The 22480-nt window shown below is 47.6% G+C and overlaps 1 protein-coding gene across 1 annotated transcript in view; it reads left to right on the plus strand.

Moving 5' to 3' along the window:
* EXD3 (exonuclease 3'-5' domain containing 3) overlaps positions 1 to 22480 on the plus strand; it is a 275317-nt gene that overhangs the window by 106287 nt on the left and 146550 nt on the right. The window contains exons 9-10 of the mRNA XM_029960619.1: positions 4660 to 4733; positions 7197 to 7235. Coding sequence (XP_029816479.1) covers positions 4660 to 4733; positions 7197 to 7235 — 113 coding nt within the window. The remainder of the gene's footprint in view (positions 1 to 4659; positions 4734 to 7196; positions 7236 to 22480) is intronic.

Genomic DNA, 22480 nt, shown 5'->3' on the forward strand with positions numbered 1-22480 from the left:
TGCCCAGGTGAGGCACAGCTGGGAGGGCACAGCCCCACACGTGCCCAGGTGAGGCACAGCTGGGAGGGCACAGCCCCACACCTGCCCAGGTGAGGCACAGCTGGCCCACACCTCCTCAGGCTTGGGCACCTGCACGCCCATGGCAGTGCAGTCACCAGGGGGGCACTTTCAGAAGATGCTGAGTTAAAGAGAAGGGAATGACTCGTAATTCCACAAGAATGCCTTTGGAAGGATGAAATTTCAGCTAGTTTTACCTTTCCCTCACTAAAACAGAGCAGAATGTTTATTCCTCTCCTCCCTTCTGCTCCCCTCCTCTCCCCTCCTCTCCCCTCTCTTTTTTCCCTGACTTCCATGGGCTGCTCTGGAGTGTTTTAACTCGGGTGTTCAATACCAGCACAACTCTGCACACCCTGTGCCTGAGGAGAACCTCCGGGCTGGGACATTGGCAGGCAGGAGCCCCATTCCCAAGGCTGCAGAGCCAAGGTGCTGAAGGAGGAGGGGATGGAATGATCCCCAGTCTTTTTTAAGGCCCTCAGCCTGAAGAACAGGCAGTAGGATATGACCTGCTCTAGGCTCTGACACGCTGGCCAGGAGCTCCAAGCTTTTTTGTGGAAAAGCTAGCCCCATCCTGGCTATTCTGAGCATGAATTCATCATATCCACATGGTGTCTAAGGGTACACCAGGGCATGTTTTCCTTCAAGTGTAGACTAAACCCTTGTGCTGTGCTCTGTTCTCGCTCCAGGCAGCACAGCCAGCAGGTAGCTCAGGGATTTGAGGGGGAGTCTGAGGCTTCTGCCATGTCACCCCCTTTCTGAGGGCTGTGGGCCCCAAGCTGTGGTGCCACTGAGCATTTAATGAGACACTAATGCATCTCTCAGGCTACAACAAAAAGAGGTTTTCTTGACTGCAGCCCTGTCCTCCCCTAATTCGCATTTAGGGATTAATCTCATAGCACAGCAAGAGCCCAGTGCACAGACTGCTGCTCCTCAGCTTCACCAGCAATCCTTAGCAATACCAGGGAAAGCCTCTGGAGTGTCAGATACCCTGATTTTATCCAAAAGGCTCCTATAGTTTGCCCCCAAACCAAGCACACTGTGTGTGGGACCTGCTGTTCTGCCAGGACAGGGAGAAGGAGTCTCTTTGTGAATGGAAGCTCTCAGGGCTATGGACAGAGAGGATTGGTTGGGTCCACGTCCCAGCTCGGGAGGCATTGGCATCTCCTGGGAGTGGTACCCACCCACCACACCTAGAAATATATTGCACCATGGCCACAGGAGACACATCTTACCCATCTTGCATGATTGAAATCAGTGTGGACTGTGGGTTTGACCCTGTGTGACAAACAGATTTCATTTTTACTCCTTCTGGAGTAAAAATGACCATTAACTCTGCCAAGGGCTGGGAGCAGGCTGAGGCTTTGGCCTCTGAATCAGGCCCAGGTGTGAAATGTAGCTCAGATGAATGGTTGTGGTGCAACTGCCAGGTTAAGTGTTAACGTGTCCGAAGAGCTGCTTTCATGGTATTAAAGCATTTATATTCCACTAGTGCTCCACAAGCCAGTCATGATCCCATTGGACAGACACTGACTAAGAGGATGGTCCCTGTTCTGGAAAGCTTAGGATAAGGTCTTTTGCTCTGACCAACAGGACATTGTTTGAGGTGCAGGAGACCTGGGTTCAGACTCCTGGTCCCCCAGCTGGGTGTTTGACCTTGAGGAAGGTGCTGTGCCCTGAAGTGCTTTGATTTCTGCACGTACAAGGTGCAGATGATCATGAAGGTGCAGGGAAAGGTCTGGCAAAGGCTCTGCAGTGCCACCTGTGCCATCTGTGCCCCTTGGCCAAAGGAGCTCCTTCTGATACTTCTGATCTACTTGGGAATGTGCAACCTGTTACAGACCTCCAAGGTGGGAGGTTTACCATCTCCACACAGCTTCTGCCAATTCTTCCCTTGCATTAGATTTTGCTGGGTTGTGGTTGTTTTTTTCCTCCAAAAGGCTGTATGGAATTTCTCTTACCTTTATAGCTTTTGATAGAAACATGTTTTACTTTGGGCTTCATGATTTTATGTGTTTCTGCTGTTGACTTGTATGTGTGATTCATTTTTCATGTTCTTTTAACCTCCTTCTTGTGACTGAGATCCGTAAAAGCTTTTGCTTTAGCAGTTAAGTCTCTTCACTTCCAATTTTTCCTTTGTCAGCTCTTCTTAACTCCTTTTTCCCTCATAAATGATTTCCACATGAAATCACTGAGTTTATTGAAGTCCATTTTGTTGGTTTTATTTTGTTGTTCTTCCTTTCCTTAAGAGCTTTGATCTCTTCATTTCATTGTCTCTCTTACCAAGTTACCATTCTCCCTCATATTTTCCGTAGAATCTCAGACTGGTTTGGGTTGTAAGGGACCTTAAAGACCATCCAGTTCCACCCCGTGCCATGAGCAGGGACACCTTCCACTAGACCAGGTTGCTCCTGGCCTTGAACACTTCCAGGGATGGGGCAGCCACAGCTTCTCTGGGCAACCTGGGCCAGGGACTCACCACCCTCACAGCCAACAGTTCCTTCCCAATTTCCCATCTAGCCCTGCCCTCTGGCAGTGGGAAGCCATTCCCCCTTGTCCTGTCCCAAGTCCCTCTCCAACTCTCCTGGAGCCCCTTTAGGCACTGGAAGGAGCTCTCAGGTCTCCCTGGAGCCTTCTCTTCTCCAGGTGAACCCCCCCAGCTCTCCCAGCCTGGCTCCAGAGCAGAGGGGCTCCAGCCCTGGGAGCATCTCTGTGGCCTCCTCTGGACTCCAGAGCAACTCCACGTCCTTCTTGTGTTGGTGCCCCAGAGCTGGAGCCAGCTCTGCAGGGGGGGTTCACCTGAGTGGGGCAGAGGAGCAGAATCCCCCCCTGCCCTGCTGCCCACGCTGTGGGATCAGCCCAGGGCATGGGGGGCTTTCTGGGCTGCCAACACACATGGTCAGGCAGGTTGAGCTTCTCATCCACCCACACACCCAAATCCTTCTCCCCAGGGTTTTTCTCAATCCCTTCTCTATCCAGCCTGTACTTGTATTCTTGATTAGTCCTTCTCTGTTTTCTGTAATAAAGTATAAAAAACCAGATTCAAACTCAATTCACTTGTTCCATCAGAATAAAATATGTCACTAGTGCCTTCCAGCATTTTTCCAGTGCATCTGTGTTCCTCTGTCCTTTCCACACAGATAGCTGGCCATTGAAACTCCCAGTTCTGCCAGAGCTTCTGCTTTGGATATTTCCTCTAGATGCTCAAAGAAAAAATGTTCAGTGGATCTTTTGGGTGGCCTGGAGCAGTCATGCCATGGTTCTTTCTGAAGTGCTTTGAAATCTCTGAGTTAGATGGGAATGTTATTAATTTTTACCTTGATCTTATGTTCTTTTTAGCGAGTGTTGCTTTCCATGAGCTGGTGATTTTTCCTCCAGATATTGGGATAATATCCAGAGGAAAGATCACCATATTTATTGGGACAATATCCTGTGTGATAATTGCAATAATTTACTCAGATCCTTGGAGGGTAAGGATCTGTTGTCACACTGTGGAAGATAAAAATAACAGCTTTAACCTTTTGTGTTTGAGATGGAAATGTTTACGTTCTGAAGTGATGCTTCAGAGGACTCTGAGAAGCTGCTGTATCTAGTGGGACATCAACCCATCCCCCTCTGATCCCAGGATCTGGTATCCAGAGATCTTTCTTTGTTCTCCTGGTTAATAATCCTTGGGCATGCCCTGTGTGAGGCATGGAGAGAGAGAAGGAATTGCTTTCTCCCTGTGGACTCTTGTTCAAAGGAAGCTGCAGAAAATTTTCACTTTCCTGTTCTCTGTGACCATTTCTGATTGCTGGTTCTGCTCTTTCTGACTCCCAGTGGGATGGTTTTAGCCACTGAAGCCCCACAGAAGGCTTTGGTTAAGCCTTTCCCTGTTCATGCATCCCAACATCCAGCAGGAACTGACAGATACCTATGCTAATCCACTTCATGTATTTTATCTCCTGCCTTTATCTCTCCTTGCACTGGGTTTCAAAACAAGGCACTGTGTGAAGATCTCGAGTTTTGCAGTTGTAATGAGCCATATCTAATGAAGATGACAGCAATAAAAATATTATCAACAAGTGTGGCTTGCTAGCTCAGCAAAACAATAGTCCCCACCCTCTTTGTGTGGATGTGGAGTCTCTTCCATGGATCTGTGTTTTATTGGATAAACTTTAGCCACAAGTTTACATCCTGAGCAAGTTGTTCACAACTGCTTCAATGACTTAACAACACAGGTTCCAATTAAACCCAGAAGAATGCAGCCTCTAGAGACTGAGGTGGTGCCCGTGTGGGGATGCTGCCTAATTAAAGGTGTGAAGTCATTGACTATGGAGCATATTGAACCACAGGGTGGATCTTATCACTCAGGGGTGGTGGAACCAGAGATATCAGACCTGAGGATTAGCATTGCTAATCACAGTTGAAAGTGTAAATAACAGTTTATAGTTGAGATAAGCTGACAATGTTCTGCTCTGTCCCTCACTGTTCCAAGTGTGAGGGCATCCTGCCTTCCCCAACCCCAGTCTGACATTGGGGAAGGAAAAGTGTCATGTCTAGATAGTAAAACTTCCAGGAAATTTGGCGATGTTGGGTACTTAAATGTCTTTTTCCTTCTTTCAGCCCTCTGCCCTAATGTCGTAAATCAGCGGCACTTGAGAACCCTGAACTACCTCTTTTACAAGAGATTTGTTGAGGTATGTGCTGTGTTGTGTGTGGGGGTGAGTGAGGATTTTCATTCCATTTGCATTTTGAATAACACAATTGAGATAATTGAAATGTATCGGTAGTGTATGAGCAAGTTTTTGGTGTGAGTATTATGATATAAAGATGTCTTGGATCTGCCATTGGATCAGTTTGTTCTGTGAGTGAATAGTTTGTATGTCCATTCATGTTCCAATACCTGGGTGTCCTGACTGCTCAGGGCTGGAGCTTCTTCCCCTCAGCTCCCTCAGTGCTCTGGGTCAGGATCAGCTCTCCAGCGTTCAGCTTCCTTCAACCATCTCAAGTAAGCAGGAACATACTGGATAAAGAGGTTTTGGGGCATTTGTGTGGGGTTTTAAGAACACTAGGTTCTAGACATTCCTCATGTCTGGGTGCTCTGTAGGCAATTTGCTTTGGTGCTTGTGGCCTGGCTGGGATAGGTATGGCCCAAACCTGCCACAGGAGCGTTTTTGTGCTGCCAACCTTGTTACTGTGGAACAAAATGGTCCTATTTTCAGCTCCTGAACCACTCTTTGAACAAACTTTACTTCTGTCCAGCCTCCAAATTCTCTTTCCAAATCCACTGGTACTTGTGCTGGCACTGAGGGGTTGGAGGAATAAGAAAATGCCACTAATTCTTTCTGAGAAGCAGTTTTCTAGGAGGCAGCTTGGAGGTTGACTGTCTGCAGAATGACTTGAGTGTGGTTTCTCCTCCCCACTCATGAGTGCACTGAGCCAAGTCACTGCCCTTTGGATGCTCCTGAGCTCCTGTACTGGGAACACATTTATCTCCTTAACAGGGTGGGTTTGGTGCTTCTCCTGATGGTCTGGCTTTCAGCACGACCCTGTGCCTGGGGACAGATCATACCAGTTGAGAGTCAGATTTATTTTTTTCTGCCTCTTCTGTAAAAAACAGCTCTCACTTGTATCCAGGTGTATCCATTGAACTGTGAAGGACAAGGACCACAAGAGACTGAATATCACAGTGAAATGTTTCCATTTCTTGAATTTCGAATTCTCAAGCTGTATTTGCCAAGCTTGGAGCAGGTTTTCATCTGCAGTTCATAAAAGATTTTCTTCTTGTAGATACAGGAGGTTTTTAGCAGAGTCTGAGCCCAGCAGGTTTCTCAGATGTTCCTACAGGACTATTGATCCAGTCTCCAGAGAGCCAGCATTCAGGGAATGAACCACCTCCCCTGAAGTGCCTGTTCTGTGTTCGGAAGAGGATTCCTTTTTGCTCTGACAGCAACAGGCAGATCCAGGCATATCTTCTGACCCCCCAGCCCCAGTACTTTGAACATGAGGATGGGGTTGAATGGTGCTGATCTGATGACACCGTTCTGGCACAGCAGGTTCTGCTCCCAAGACCTCCCGAGCCATCAGTGAAGGCTCTGAGCTGCCTTTGCTGCCTGCCAGCCTCACTGCCAGGAGAGCTGGGGAGGAGTGGGCATTCCAGCCTCCTGCATCTCAGATCTTTAGTGCAGATGACATCACTGGAACAAGCTTGGTCATCCACTGGGAGTGAGCAGAGAGCATTTATCCAGGTGTGTTTATTTAGCAGAGTGGAATGGATTCATGATCTGGGGTTCTGCTCTCTTTGGTCTTCCATTTCCTTTGTTTTGGAGCATTTGCTTGATTTAAAATATTCAAGCTGGCCAGTTACTTCCATTAAGGTACATTTGGCAGCTGCTTCTGGACACAGTCCCTTCTTCTCAGAGCTCTTTGGTGCTCTCTGTTTACCATTCTCAGCTGTGTCTGAGCTCTGGCTAAATGGCCCCTTCATCTCACTAGTATTTAAATTACATGCTTGTGTATCTCAGAGCTGTTTTTTTTGAGGTTCTTACTCCATGTTTGCTCTTGTACCTTTCCATAAAAGTGGCACTAGCAATCCCTGTTCCTCTGCCAGCACCAAGGCTGAGGCTCATGGTCAGTCTCATGCAGCCTCTGCTCTTGGCAGAGTGGAGAGTAGATCCAATCCCAAGTTTCTCCCCAAGTTTGGCTCTGAACTACATTAGAATGAGAATATTAACTTATCAGTTTCCTTTCCCAGACCTCATGATTCCAGAGGATTTTTGATGACTTGGCTGTTGAGAAAAGTTTGTATTTTAATATTCTGAATGCTCAGCCTTGCAGAGAGAGGATCCCTGAGATGTCTCCTTTTCCTGGAGCCCATGGGATGGCTCTCCATGGGCTGGCTGGAGAGCTGAACAGTCTGAGGACACATTGCACATGAATTTTTATATCTTACATGCTGTCATGTAACAGTTCTTTTGAGTTACTTTGTCCAAGCTGTGTTGTTCTGCTGTGCCCTGACAGCTGAGCTGTCCCGTGTGCTCCAGAGTGCGTTCCTCGACCACTGGTGATGCCAGTGGGTACCATGTGGTGTTCCTTTCTAGTTTGCTGTGTGGAACATCCTCCTTTTTTGAGATGTCTCAGGAGTAATTTTGTCTTTTCAGAAAACCATGACTGAGGAGAACTGGGCAGATCACGTTCAGGTGAGTATGGATTTCCCTCTCCCGTTTTCTCAGGGTTATTTGCTTGGAGATTGTTTTAAATTGTTCAGAGTATCCAGTTTTGGATACTGTACTCCTGCTATTACAGTTCTGCCCTTTCTCATCACTTTGAAAGCATACAGCAAAACTGTACATGCAGGGAAGGGCAAAGGAGAACATTTATATTTTAATTCCTGTTATGTCTTTGTAAATGCTCTCATTTGGCTGGAGTTTTGGCTGGAGCCAAACTAGAATGTTTGGACAACACTCAGGCACATGGAGGGATTGTTGGGGTGGCCAGTGCAGGGCCAGGAGTTGGACTCGAAGACCCTTGTGGGTCCCTTCCAACTCAGGACACTCAGTGGTTCTGCGATTCTATGATCTCAATGTATCGAGTACATTTTACTTTTCATTAGTGAACCATCAGTGGTTATTTATGTGTCCATGGTATCCCTGTGGAATTGCAGCCTCATGGTGTTTGCTCCTGTTCTGTAACTCCTCTCAGTTGAGTTCTGCAGCCATTGGGGATTTCTGAAAATCCACTTGAAGGGTCAGCACGGGCTCCCAGTGGTAACAGCCAGCCTGGTGACTGATGATCTCAGGGATTTGAGGTCTCTGGCACTGTTTGGACACACCAGCAAAGCGATGGGATTGTTGGGGTGTCTGTGCAGGGCCAGGCGTTGGACACAATGACCCTTGTGGGTCTCCTTCAGCTCAGGAGATTCCATGATTCTCTGATTCTAACTTCTGGATGTGCTTTGGTGTGTGAGGTGAAAGGCTTTCTGTTGATGATGGAGTGTGAAGACACCTCCCATGCCAATCACTTGTGCAGGCAGGAGGCTCAGGATACTCCCTGGGAAGTAAGTGCATGTGTGGTGCCTGGTAAAGCCGCCTCCCTAGAGAGCACAGAGCGTGATGGACTGTGGCAAAGGGTTGTCTTCGCTTTCCCGAAGGATTCAAATCTTTGTATTTCCTGTGTGTTGCCAACTGATCTGTTTTTCACAGCTATGTAATTATGAGCTGAGCAGTGCTGGAACTTGCCTGTTATCAGCCTGACTCCGAGTTATCAGAGATCTGCTTTGGCATCACTTGAAAGTGTTTGGAATCTGTGCCTGTGCATCTGGAGGGAACTGAAACCATCACCTGGGCAGGCTGCTGCTGCTGCTGACAGGGAAAGGAGGGAACAAAGGAGAGATCTCAGAGCAAGTTTTGCTTTTCAGTGCAAGAACTAAGGTTGTCTGGGACTTTATAGGTTTTGAAAGATTGGGCTTTACAGGGGGGAATGACTCAACATCTGCTCAGAGTTTCATAGAATCAGGATCACAGACTGGTTTGGGTTGGGAGGTACCTTAAAAGCTCAATCCCTGCCGCAATGGGCTGGGACTTCCCTAGCCCAGGTTGCTCCAAGCCCCATCCAACCTGGCCTTGGACACTTCCAGGGATGGGGCAGCCACAGCTTCTCTGGGCAACAGCTTAACCCGTGACTTGACATGTTTTGATCAAAAAAATTTGCTGAGTTCCTTGTGGAGCTGAGGAAAGCCGTTGTTTGTATTGTGTGTCCCATCCCTGTGTTTAGTTGAGGCTCAGAGACAGTTTGGATCTCTCAAGCTCTGCCTGTCCAGGCACTATTAAAGACAGGAGGCAGAGGATGGGACTCAGTGTGACCTCTGGTCACCTGGGGGAATGGGAACCAGAACACCCAAAAGACTTGACAATGGCAAACTCTCAAAATTAATGGATAATTTTTGGATAAGTTTTTTAATTTGAAATTCAAAGAGGTATTGATGGGATTAAAGCTCATTTTCATTTAATTCTGTGCTGCAGCTGTAGCAAAGGACCTATCAGGAGCCCTCGTGGTTATATAATATCAGGAATTATAGAGATATCAGGTGAATTACACAGATCTCAGGAGCCCTGATGAAAGCAGGTCTGTCTCTGCTGGCCATGGCACACTCACCATGGCAGGCCAGAGACATTTCAGGGCTGGGATTTCTTTTTGTTCACCCTGAGCGTTGCAAGTACACATTTTTCCTGTGGGATGAATCCAATGTGTGATCCTGACTGCTCCTACAAAAGGCAGAAACTCAGGAGTTAAGTGTGGGGCCAACAGAACTTGTTTCCAGCCCTGTAGCAAACTGGTTTTGCCCCCTCTGCCTGCCAGCGCCCAGTACCTGAGCTGACGTCCAGGCAGGGATGACAGAGGAGGCAGAAGGGGAAGGAGAGGGATCAAAACCTCTTCATACCATAGGGAAGCTGCCCTCATCCCACTGCTTGCTGCAAACCTGGTGAGCCAGGAGAGCTGCCACTTGTAGCATCTTCTCCAAGTGGAGGTGCCTGGAGGGCAGAGGGAGGGAAGAGACTCTCTGTGCCCAGTGCCAGCTCTTCATTCCCTTGCCTGACTGATTCTGGGCTGCTGGAAACACACGGGAGTGCCTGTCTTCACAAGCAGAGGGGAAGGTGTGTAGGATGGTGGTGGTAGATAGGCAGCAAAAAAGAGGCAGGGCATGAGCCTCCTGTCTGCTTTCTGTGTGCCCTTCTACTTCCATTGTCACATACTTCATGTTGTTCATGGCTTCATCAGCTGCAAAAAGAGGGTAAAATTGGGCAAAGCAAGCACAGAACAGCCAGTCTGAGACTCTGCTCAGAGGTGTTCAGGATTGTCCCTCCAGTGACTGCAGAGAGCATGTGGCCAGTGGCAGGAGGGGCTGTGGAATGCTGATGTTCCCCTGGAAATTCTGCAGGACAAAATCACTTTGAGACTAAAAAGCACAGAAGGCATTTTTGGCACCGGCAAAGTGATGGGATTGTTGGGGTGTCTGTGCAGGGCCAGGGATTGGACATGATGATCCTTGTGGGTCTTTTCCAGCCCGGGAGATTCCATGATTCTCTGATTCTAACTTCTAGATGTGCTTCGGTGTGTGAGGTGAAAGGCTTTCTGTTGATGGTGAAGTGTGGGGACACCTCCCATGCCAATCATTTGTGCAGACAGGAGGCTCAGGATCTGCCAAGCTTTCAGAAAGTGAACACACACAGAACTGTGATATTGGTGAGGAGCACAGTAGGGAAGTGACTGATGAGAGATGTCACCTCTGCCGGTGTTTAGGTGTCAGATTGTCTGAGATACTTGTGTGAGGTTGGCAACATGACATGGGCCCTGCTGAGGTGCACTCCTGTCTCAGGTGGCACCTGGAGCCCCAGGATGTCTCAAATAGCACCAGACACTTATGTTCTGGGGACCTGAAATTCTCCAGTTGCCAGAGGACTGGGAGTGGGAGGGTCTGGTGTTCTGCTGCCCCACTCTCAGTGTGCCCTGTTCTCACCAGTGTTTCAGGGGGATCTTGTAACTGGGCCCTTCTAGGCTCAGCTGGGTTGATCAGTGCCAAATCAGTTTAAAGTGTTGTCTCAAATATGCCAGAAGTCTGTGTGCTTATTGGGCCTTCCTGCTATGAAACTCCTTCTCCCATGGAGCAGAACAGGGTGACACTGCACAGCTCTTGTTTGGGGCACTGACTGGAATCAGTATTGGACAGGGATAAAACACATTGGTTCATTTGGGACTACCAGTGTCATAGTAACTGTGAGGTTGGAAAAAGGGAATGGTTAGAAATGGGATTTTCATTTTTACTGACCTTGAGCCAAAGGGCCTTTTGCTGCTAAATCCCAAACAATTCTGTGCTGAAGTCTGCACAGGGAAACTGTCCCTTAGCTTCTCAAATATCAAAATCTTAAACCCTTCCAAAACTTTGCTCAGAAAAACGCTGCTGTTTGTAGAGGTGTCACGTGTTCCTTGGGTGCTCCCTGGGAGCAGGGGCCCACCAGCCAGCCCTCTTGCATGGGATGAGGGGAAACAGCCTCAAGTTGTACCAGGGAAGGTCTAGCATTAGAAAAAATTTTTTCACAGAAAGAGTTGTAAAGCTTTGGCACAGCTGCCCAGGGCAGTGTGGAGTCACCATCCCTGGAGGTGTTCAAAAAACCTGTGGATGTGGCAGCTGAGGACATGGTTTAGTGGTGAACATGGTGCTGGTTGACGGTTGGACTGGATGATCTTAAATGTCTTTTCCAACCTTAACGATTCCATGATTCTCTGATTCTGTACTGGGTGGAACCACTCTGGCCTTCACTTTGGCCTGTGGGGTTTGAGAGAAGGGGCCTTGTTTTCCCTCAGGCCCCTGTTTTGCAGCTCTTCAGCCTGCTCGGGACTTCCATGGGAATGCTGAGATGAATCCTGGAGCCAGCTGTTCCCCTGTTCAGCATGGGGAGAGCCTGCAGCTGATCTCCCTCCTCCTCCAGCTGGGTCAGTGAGATAACTTACTTATTTTAAAATTTCTGACCATGGAAATCAAGCACTGTGCCAGCTCATTCTCTGGGTGACCGGGGTGAGATGCTGGTAATTCCTAGGAAATCTATAGCTCCAGTTCCACTGCAGTTCCAGGGTTGTTCTGCTGCTTACAGACAATATTCTGAAATCTCCCCCAGTAGAAGGCAGAAGGTTAAAGTGTCCTCCTTTCTGTGCAATAAATTGGAAAAACTTGGACAATTCCTGCTTTTTAATAGGTGTAAATAACCTTACACTGCAGCAAGGACTTGATGTAATCTTACTTATTTAACCAATTAATTTATAAATGGCAGTGGCTGACGGCAAGATCCGTTCTGTATATGACCATTTTGACCTCAATTGAAACACAACTACCTCTGGAATAAAATGCAATAACTGCTACACTCAGGGAGAGGATTTTTAAGGGGAATTTAAAGTGCAGAATGTAATTATTTTTCCAAAGGTTTAGGGAAACTTTTCAATTGACTCAAGATTGTTTTGAGGTTGGCAGCATCCCCGTGGTGTGAGGAACTGAATATACACAGGGAATGAAGCAATCTGTGCAATGCAAATGGGAATGATGCTCGGGAGGTGGTTAAGGAACGACTTGTCTCTCGATATAAGACTGCATGTCAAATTATCTTCTCCTCTGTGTTTGAGTGAAATGTTTATTCAGGAATGGGATGGATTTCATCACTCGAACATCAAATCCAGACTGCCTGTTTTCCTGGAAGGTGGAAACCCAAACTAGTTTAACCAGCCGACGTGTGGAGTCCCCTGTTAGTACTTCTGGGCTCTTTTTTAGCAGGAAATTAGAACCAGTGGATGATTAGTTTTGTTCCTTCTGGCCTTAAAAATCTCAGGGAGGAACCATCAACTGAAATAAATTTTTGTGGTTCCACCAGTGTTTCTGCTATGGTGCTTTTTTTTTGAGGTGCTGGGCCACTGGAGCCCAGTAGCTCCCAGTATGGGGGTGTGTATGAATACGTAGGAGCTGCTCCTGGTCTGGTTTTGCCTGCAGTCTGCCTGTTAAACCATCGTAAAGAATTGCATTTATCTTTCCACAGCTTTAAGCAGCTTCCTAACAGATCCTGTTTAAAAAAGGAGATTTGGTTTTTCTTTTCCGTTTCCCTCTTGCAAAGTAGCTGGTGTCTAGACCTGAGTAGTGACAGTTTTAAGGTCTGCTGCCTTGGGCAGTCAGGACTGGGGTAATGGCTTGGTTTCAGGAGAGAACTGGCAGCCTTGCTTCCCCCAGTGTCCACCGGTTGCTCCCATTGCTCCTTCCATCCCTCTCCATGCGTTCTGTCCCCTGTTCAGGGACTGACAGGAGCTCAGGGGGGTGACAGTGTTTGGACAATCCCTCTGCTTTTGCCCTGTGCCATTTTCTTTGGATTCACTATTCCTTTTGAAGGTCTCTGGGGAGAACATAGAGCTACAACATGATGTAAAAGTATATTGTTCCTAAGGGCATATTAAACCATGGGTAAAATGGACAATTAAAGTAGGAGGCAAAGTATAGATTTCTTTCTATTTTGCAGTTCAGTTTGGCAATGGGGTGATATATTTCTTGATAGCTGGAAGAACACCAGTGACTGCAAAGCAGAGGGACTGACTGATGGTGCTGATGCAGGGAACAGACATATCTGTGACTGTCTCAGGAACAGCATCCTGTAATTCCAGGATTTGGACCCAATGATCCTTGTGGTTCCCTTCCAGCCCAGGATATTCTGTGATTCTATGATTCTGTGATTCAGTTCTGTAGCTCTGTTCTGCTCCGAGGATGGAGAGCAGGAAGATGTACACCTGTCCTAATAAAGTCAACACCGTTGGGCTAAAAGAAATGGGAACTTATCATTGAACAAAGCCACAGCTGCTGTGGGAGAATACATGGGAAAAGCCAGATATGCAGGGTGTTCTGTGCCTTCCTGCCTAAAGAAGAGTCTATCACATACAGTTAATGTAAATACCTCCAGGTACCTCCTGCGTGGCCTGGACTGGGTTAATTTTCTGTTAGAGCTGGAGGACTGGAGTGTCCAATGGTAATTATGGTAGTTTTGTTTATAACAAATCCAGCCATTGCTGAGCACAAAGACACTGATGAATTCTAGTGTAATTTTACAGTAGGTGCAAAGAAGCTAAGAGAAATTGCCATTGTCAAAAATGTCCAAAATAACTTTAAAAGTCAGCTTAAAATTTCTCTGGAGTGATAGAAGATTTGTTTGCTCAATAACTTCAGAAAATCAGCCCCCATTTACTGAAGGGTGGCTCCACAGGGCTGAGTTCTGGGGCTTGATGGGAGGTAAGTGTCTGTGATTCTGATTCAGTGAGGGATTGTTGAAGAATTCCTTGGAAAGCTCAGGATCTCAGTTTTAAAATTGATGGCTGAATAGCCTTTATGTGCAGGCATAGTAAGTACTGGAGAGTGAAGAGAGGAAACTGGAGAGAACACACTAGAAAAAAAGAAATCTCCTTTAAATTGTTTTGGTATGTTAGAGATGCATTCTGACCTTAACCCCTGCCACCAGCCAAGGCCAGCGTGCTGCTAAGCACTGTAATTACATTTCTGTCAGTAGCAGGCATTCATTCAAAAGCACAGCTTCATCAGAAAGAGATTTGGTATGGTATAAAAAAGAGCTAATTGGCTTATGGCTGTAGGGTGAGAGGTCAGTGTTAGATTAAAGAGTTAAGAACATCAGCGAGCTGCTCGGCTCCACTGGGGTGTGCTGGGGGAAGTTGAGTTCTGCCACATGGGAGCAGGAAACTATGTAGGAAGGACAATCACCCAAAACCTTACAGGAACATGTAGAACATACCAGCTCCTTAAAATCTATGTCAGGAGTCAATATATAGTGTCGAGCATACCTGTTACTGACTCCAGACTGCAGCAGTGGTAGGGTTAGAGTCACATAATCCCGGACTGCTTTGGGCTGGAAGGGTTGGGAAGGACCTTAAAGCTCATCTTATGTCATGCCATGGGCAATGACACCTTCGACTATTGCAGCTTGCTCCAAGCCCCATCTAACCTGGCCTTGGACACTTCCAGGGATGGGGCAGCCACAGCTTCTCTGTGACAGGGCCTCACCACCTTCACAGGGAGCAGTTTCTTCCCAATATCTAATCCAACTCTCCCTTTTATCAGTTTAAAAATATCCCCCCTTGTCCTGTCACTGTCTGCCCTTGTAAAAAGTCACTGTCTGTCTTTTCTATAAGCCCCCTTCAAGTACTGAAAGACCACAACAAGGTCTCCCCAGAGCGTTCTCTTCTCCAGACTGAACATCCCCAGCTCCTGTTTGTATACCACAGGGTAAAAATGAGGACAGGCTCACTTCAAACAGGCAAATCCTCGTGTTCCTTTTGCTCTAGGACAAAGGGAACCCTGTCAAGAGCACTGACATTGGCCTCTACAGCAGAAACAGGGAAAGGTAAAAGGGAGGCTGGGAGATAGAGCTTGCCTGCTTCCTGGTGTAGCACAGAAGGAGAGGATGGATTCACTAATTTAAAAAAAAACAAACTGAGAAACAATAGGGCTCTGCATATGTTCTGTTTGCAAGTGGGAGACAACTCTCACCTGCAGCTCCATGGCATGAGACCACGTGGTGGGAGTTGCTGAGAGCTTGGGGCTGTGCAGGTGGAGGGGCTACATTTGCCCAGTGCTACTAAAGTTTTAAGCCTTGTACATATTCACACACACAGACCTGCTCTGCCCTTCTTATCCAGCCCCCGGTAAAACTATCCAGTTATTCAATAATCATCCCAGATTATTTAAACCCTCTGTAATCGATCGGTCCCTGTCTGAGTGCTCCACTGATAGATATTGGATTCTAAAGCCTGTGCAGATCAGCTGCCTTGCACACAGATAATCAGACTGTTGGCAATTGATAGTTTGGCTGTATTATACTTTTAGTCAAGATTAGTTCCCCAGTTCCCTGCCAAGAAGAGAACCACATAAACAGAGGATTGTTTGGAAACAAAAAAAGTTCCTCTTGACAGAGAAGTCATGTAAATGGGAAGAAACAGGAAACTAATCTTCCCTTGTTCGCTCTGAAAGAATGCATATCTCTGAGGAATGTTGTAATTATGGATTTAGGAAATCAGTCCAGTTTGCCAGGGTGTGAATTTCAGAGTTCATTCAGTCAACCCTCTCAAGCATTTCTCCTCCCGAACAAAAACCACCAGGAGCTGAAGTGTACCAAAAGAGATTAAAGGAAAGAAAAATCTACTGCCAAGCTTTGCTTTTGGGAAAGATCCTGCACAGATACTGATTATTGCTTTGACTCTGAGCCAGGGAGGTTTGGGCATGGTAGAATAGAAATCAGTGGTAACCCATGTTTGTCCTGTGGGCATCTATTTCCATAGACTAATGATGGGAAGAGTTTGTGCTCCTGAGCAAGTACTTCCATCGTCAGGATTTTTGCTTATTTACTTTGAAGACTTTCCTAAATAGAAAAGTGACCCCTGCTGGGAATGGCACATTAGAATGTTCTTAGAGAGAAAAGAACCTAACCCCAAGTTCCTCACTGTTCTGAAGCGGGGCTGGAGCAGACCCATGAGCAGAGCGGAGCCAGGGAGAGCACTAGGGGTGAGTACAGGGCACAGAAGGCTGGGGACCATGAGTGACAGAGCCCCTGGGGAGCATTGCTCGGAGTTTCAGCCTGGTCTGGAGAAGGGCTTCCACAGACAGATCATGAAAAAAATCATCTTCCAAACCTGCTGGAAGCAAGGCAGCAGCAGAGAAGAGACCTAAGAAGTCATGTCAGTGAACCCCAGGGCTGGGTTATAAAGAAAGCAAAGAAATTAGCTTGTGGCCTCTGTTCTTTGTCAGCTGACATGGGAGATGTGAAGTTCATTCCACCTCAAACCTTACAGGGCTTTTAGTGCAGGCAGGGATACAGGTGAGAACCTGGAGCACTTTGATAGCCAGTCGTTGATACATCTGTTTCCACAGGAAAAGTGCAGATCTGAGGGGAATTGCTGTACATCAGGAATGTGTGGCAGAGTCATGACCGTAGAGTCCTAGAATCATGGAATAGTTCTGTTTTCAAGGGACCTTAAAGATCTTCTAGTTCCAACCCCCTGCATCCTGGCCCAGGAGGACCCCTCTAGAGAGCTGTTAAAATAATCCACAGCCAGGACCAAGTAAAAGGAGATTCCTGCTTTGTTGCTCAGCATCATAACTTGGAACTTGACCTGAGCAGGGAGAATGGAGTCAGGAGAGAACAAGAAGCACGTTTCTGAGGCTCTTCTCCCATCTTGTAAGTGCTTTCTCCAGTGAAGTCTGTGGAGCGGACATAGGCTGGACCCAAGCAGGAATTCCCACTGGGCAATAAATGTGCTGTAATTCCATGTCTCTTTGGAAAGGAAGATGGAGTTTGTGGATTCTCATTATGTATGTGACTGCGTATGGGAACTCTTAGTGGAGTGATTGGTTGGGTTAGTTGCCTACTGGTTTAGCTTGTTAGGGTTAATATTAGTACTATCCAAACCAACTGGGAAGGCATCAGGGTGGCTTCAGCTCCTGCACACCCTGACAACTGATGAGGTGTAATCCTGTGAGTTCAGTTCCCAGCAGCAGTGGAAACACAGTGACAGTGGTTTCATTCCTTTACACAGCTGCAGCTCTGGCAATCCTGCAGTGATGTGGAGCTGCATTGCCCTGTCCCCGTCCCTGCAGTGGGGTCAGGCTCCAGGCATCCCTCGCTGCTCCTGCAGACAGATCCTGTAGCATGAGTGGATGTCACACACCTCTGCTCAGTTGGATTTTGGAATACTCAAGTTGGATAGTCATCCTTCGGGCAGACCAAGAGCTTAGCAGAGTATTTCCCTCATCAGGGCTTCCATGCTTCGGGATACAAACCAGAGTTCTGTGATGTGACTTTTGTAGAACATTTGTGGTTGATCGTATAAACCTTCCGAGGCTTGAGAGACCAGGGCAATGGTCTTGGGTCACATGAGGCCTAGGCTCAGTGAGGCTCAGCAGCAGTGCAGGTCACCCAGGGTGCAGTATACGATGGGAGCCTTCCCTCCCTCCAACTGGAGAGCAGGATTTGCCATTGGCCACAGCAACACTTTGTTCGTGTGTGTGTGACATGATGACAAAAGGCGGGTAGATAAATGCTACTTGAAAATACAGTGGGGAGATAAGGGTTGCCAGTTTGTCTTCAATGCACTGTGTCATTGGGCTTAGACAAAGCATCTACTGTGATAAGTAACACACTACTCTACTCTGAAAGAGTTTGGCCAATTTCCCCATCATCATTCATCTTCAGTCTTTGCCAAGTGCTGGAATGCTCCCAGAAAATATCTCCAGCCTGCTATCGTGGGACCGAGAGGTGTGAGAAGTCTGGAAGCATATCAAAACTCTGTGGCTTATGTATTCAGATCAAGTGCATGGTCCTTGACTGATCCCTGGGATGAATAATATTCATCAGCTCTGGGGCCCCGGGGTTAGGTTGGAATTCAGAAGGTGCCTCTGCAGTGTTTGTGAGAAAGGGATTTCAGGGGAAGAACAGACCCTCAGGACAGACTGAAGGGAAGGAAGAAGATTATATCTGGAAAAGCAAGTAGGCTAAAGTTACCTTAGAGTGTTTGTTATGGAGTTGTAGTATTGGTTTTTATGGATGGCATGCAGTTATTTCTCTCTCCAAATAAAGGCTATTTCAGTGGGATCAACCTGACACTACAGCTCATTACAGAGCCACACCTGTGCCACTCCCTGGCCAGGTAGTGGAGGGGAGAACAAGTATTGCAGGTGGATGCACTGTGATTTTGTCTATCAGCATACCTGGAGTTGTGGGATATAAGGAGTTAATTGTGAGTTAAAACAAAAAGTTCTGATCTTCCCACTGGGAAAGTTCCCAAAGTGTCACTATACCCACACTGCTGAACAAGACCAGGAACTAATCAGTGGCCCCAGGGACAAGCGACACTGGTTGACTGGTCCCAGCAGGGCCTCGGGCTGCCTTTCCTCCTGGGGCATCTGTCTGAAGTCCACAGTGACAGGAGCACAGGGACAGGATCCCTTCCCTAATATGTTCTGTGGGTGCAGCAGCAGTGGCAAATCAGGCAGTAAAAGCTGATTTTTTAGGATAGCATTTTCAGGCTGTGTTTATGTGCCAGTGGGGAGTGGGATCCAGTGTCAGGGCTGAGCTTTGCCATCTTACAGATGTACCGTGGTGCCCTCCGTACCAAATCCTCCCTCGTCCTGAGGCATCTGGGGGATCGCGTGCCAGACAGTCCCTTGGGCACATGGGAGCAATGTCATTGTTCCTTTACTCTTAAACCTGTTAAATATCTGTTGCAGAGGTTTAGGTTGGATCTCAGGGAAAGGTTCTTCCCCCAGAGGGTGACTGGCACTGACCAGGCTCCCCAGGGCAGTGGGCACAGCCTCAAGGCTGCCAGAGCTCAAGGAGCATTTGGAAAAAGCTCTCAGGGCCAGGGTGGGATTGTTGGGGTGTCTGTGCAGGGCCAGGGGTTGGACTGGATGGTCCTTGTGGGTCCCTCCCAGCTCAGAACATTCCATTTTTCTGTGATTCTAGGATCCTCCATTTCTGTCCGGGCTTGTGCTTTGTCCAGCCAAGACACATTCCTACCTGTGTTCTGGTCAGCTACTAAAGTGAAATCTGAGAATGATCATGTTGGATTCACTTCAGTGAAACATCCTCTGTGGAGCCTTCCATCTCTGTGGAGGGAAGTGTCCATGTCCTGTGCTGTGGAGCCACTGCCAGCAGATGGTTCATCTGTTCTGTGGCTCTGTGAGCTGGGTGAAGGCATATGAAGGATGTCACTGTGCTGAAGGAAATGTCTCCACCTCTTGCTCAATGTTATTTGAAAATTCTCTCTCTTCAGATCTGCCTTTGAAAGCAGTGTTCATTCTTTCCTTCTGCTCTGTACCTGCTCACATCTGTGGCAGCAGGAGCAGATTTTGGAGACATGATGACTTCATCTGTTGAAGATGAATTACTTCCCTCAGGGGCTGCCTGACAGAAATTTGGAAGGAATCCCAATGCAAGAAATGTATTTGGATCTCTGTGTAGTATTGTTGAGCATGATCAGGACCATCCTATATTCTGGGTAAATGTGATCTTGGGTGTTCTTCGCCCAGGAGGTACTTGGGACTTGAAAGCAGCAGTTGCTGCAAGAAGCTGCCTGTCTGTGTGGAGATGAGTCTGGGGAATGCACAGCTCTGCTAATCACACAATCAGAGCCTAATTTCAGTTTGGAATTAGCTCTTCTCTGGGAGCTCATCTCTGCCCTCCTGCTCAAAGCAGGGCCAACTTAGTTGGACTAGGTGTTGCTGAGCCCTGCCTGGTTCCACTGCCCCTCTGGACCCGTTGCAATGTTTAGCCATTTTCACTGTCACCTTTTTTTTACTTTTAGGCCTGGCTGGAATTCCTGGAAGGATCTTCTCTATGATTTCCCATGACAAAATTGAAGAGACGATTGTATTCCCCCACATCCCCCCACTGAGCCCTCCCCATGCTGAACAAGCCCTACTCCCTCAGCTTCTCCATTGTACTCCTACACCATGTGCTCCAACCCACTGACCATCTCCTGGAATCACAGAATGGTTTGAGTTGGAAGGGACTTTAAAGCCCATCTATCCAGCTCCTGGGGGGATAAGCAGACCAGCTGTATGGTTTGATTCTTCTGACTGCCACGTGGCCATGGTGTCTGGACTTCTGAACCAGACATTGCCTTGGCGAGGTTGTGTGAGCTGCAGATGCATCCTGTCCCACAGTAGTGTCCCAGCTCCTCACCACATGCCAGCAGCTTCCTCCAGGTTGCCCAGGAACAATAAGCTCACTGTGAGGAGCCCTAGCACAAGGGCAAGTTGGCTTTAACAGTTACCTTTGCCTTGATCCCTTCTGGTGATATCCTAAGTTAGACTCCTCTGAATTGCCTTTAGGAAGAAGCAATTGCATCGGGAAGTTGAGTCTTCTGATTCACAAAGCTGGAGCTAGGTAGTGTGAACATGCCCCAGGGAGCCACAGTGCCAAAGCTTTGTTGAAAGAGAGAAGAAAGCCCACTTCCCAGGCATTGATGTGGTAATGGCCTCCAGAACACTGGAGTGTGGCTCTGTCAGTGACGCACTGATTGCTATCTGAAAGCCAGTCTTCTGGGTTATGAATGAAGGCTATTTTGTTCTTCTTCAGTTCATAAATTAGTGCATCTGAGTAGCCAGTGCCTGTGAGTGAGAGAGCAGCTTAAGTGGTGAGAAAGCAGGGTGTTCTCAGGCTCTGGCTGTGGGCAGTGGCTGTGGGTGAGTGGCTTCTGCTTTCACAGCAAACTCAGCTCAGAAGGGAGTGGGGGTAAAATTGGCATTTGTATCCAAGGGAGGGGGTTTTGCCACACTACTGTGCCCCTGCGAGACCCCACCTAGAGCACTGTGTCCGGCTCTGAGGTCCTCAGCAGCAAAGGCATGGATCTGCTGGAGCAAGTCCAGAGGAGGCCACAGAGATGCTCCAAGGGCTGGAGGCTCTGCTCTGAAGCCAGGCTAGAAGAGCTGTGGGTGTTCACCTGAAGAAGAGAAGGCTCTGGGGAAGCCTTATTATGGCCTTTTGGTACTTAAAGGGGGCCTATAGGATGAAGGGAGAAGGACTTCCCATGGGCAGATAGTGACAGGACAAGGGGAGATGGCCTTAAGCTGAAGGAGGGCAGAGTTAGATCAGATATTGAGGAGAAATTCTTCCCTGTGAGGGTGGGGAGGCCCTGGCACAGAGAAGCTGTGGCTGCCTCATTCCTAGAAGTGTCCAAGGCCAGGTTGGACAGGGCTTGGAGCAACCTGGGCTAGTGGAAGATGTCCCTGCACATGGCAGGGGGTGGAATGAGATGATCCTTAAGGTCCCTTCCCACCTAAACCATTCTGTGATTCTGTGATCTATTCAGGATCTCCAGAAGGCAGAATCCCCCTCCTCTCTGGGAACCGGCTGTGGCCTGGTCTAGGCTGGCACTGAGGGTACCAACTCCCATCTCATGCATCAAGGAGTTTCCTTCAATGACATCTGATGTCCAATGACACTGCAGCATCTCCCCATGCAGCACAAATGAGGGTAACTTCAAAACAGTTATGAGCACAGACACAACGAAGTAGCAATGACAGAAGCACAGTGGGATGCTCAGGGAATCTTCAAGCACAGGTGTCTGTTCAGTACCTGCTGCACCACAGGGAACTGAGCAGTGCTGTCAGTGCCCTTCACTGCTGACAGGGGCTTTGTCCATTACAAGTCCAGGTTTCTTTTTCCCCTTTTAAAGTTGCTGACTCTAAAATCTTCTCCTTGACATTTTCTCTACACTAGTAGGAGGGGTTTTTTTGTTGATTCTGGAACCACTTGAAAACAGGGGAAATTGGCCAAGACATTCAAAAGTTAAATTAAAATCTGACTCTGCAAATAGCCAGTGTCAGTGGTGTGAATAATGTCCCTCTCCAGGAAGAGATGTTGAGGGAAAGGAGAGAATTGGATCAGAGTGAAACACAGCTTAACACAGACAGCTAAAAAAATCTAGGGTTGGATAGGGTGACTTCTAAAGGAGATACTGAATATTTGGATTCAAAATTTTTGGTACCAAAGGAGGAATTGTTAATGGGTTAAGGTCAGGACATTCCTGAGCTTGCCCTGCGTGGTTGGTGTGAGCTTTGTGAAGCCCTGGCAGTGAGAACAGGATTTACGGGTAGGAAATCTGCAGCCATTGCTTTGGAAAGCTTTAATCATGGGTTATTGTTGTGTCAGGGGTTTCTGTGTGCGCCTATGGATTAAAGAATGTATGATATGTCTAGAATTCCGAGAGGGATGTAAACAAGCCTCATGTTCTATAGAATCTTTTCCTGCTCGGAGGTGTCGCTGATGTTGATCAGAGCACTGTGCCAGTTTCCTCTTGAGAAGTGTTCATTTACTGACAGCAAAGCACATGAAATGTCATCCCTGGTGAAACATTG

This window comes from Manacus vitellinus, unplaced genomic scaffold (assembly GCF_001715985.3).
Source record: "Manacus vitellinus isolate BGI_N305 unplaced genomic scaffold, ASM171598v3 scaffold_27_pilon, whole genome shotgun sequence".
In the NCBI taxonomy this organism is placed as follows: domain Eukaryota; kingdom Metazoa; phylum Chordata; class Aves; order Passeriformes; family Pipridae; genus Manacus; species Manacus vitellinus.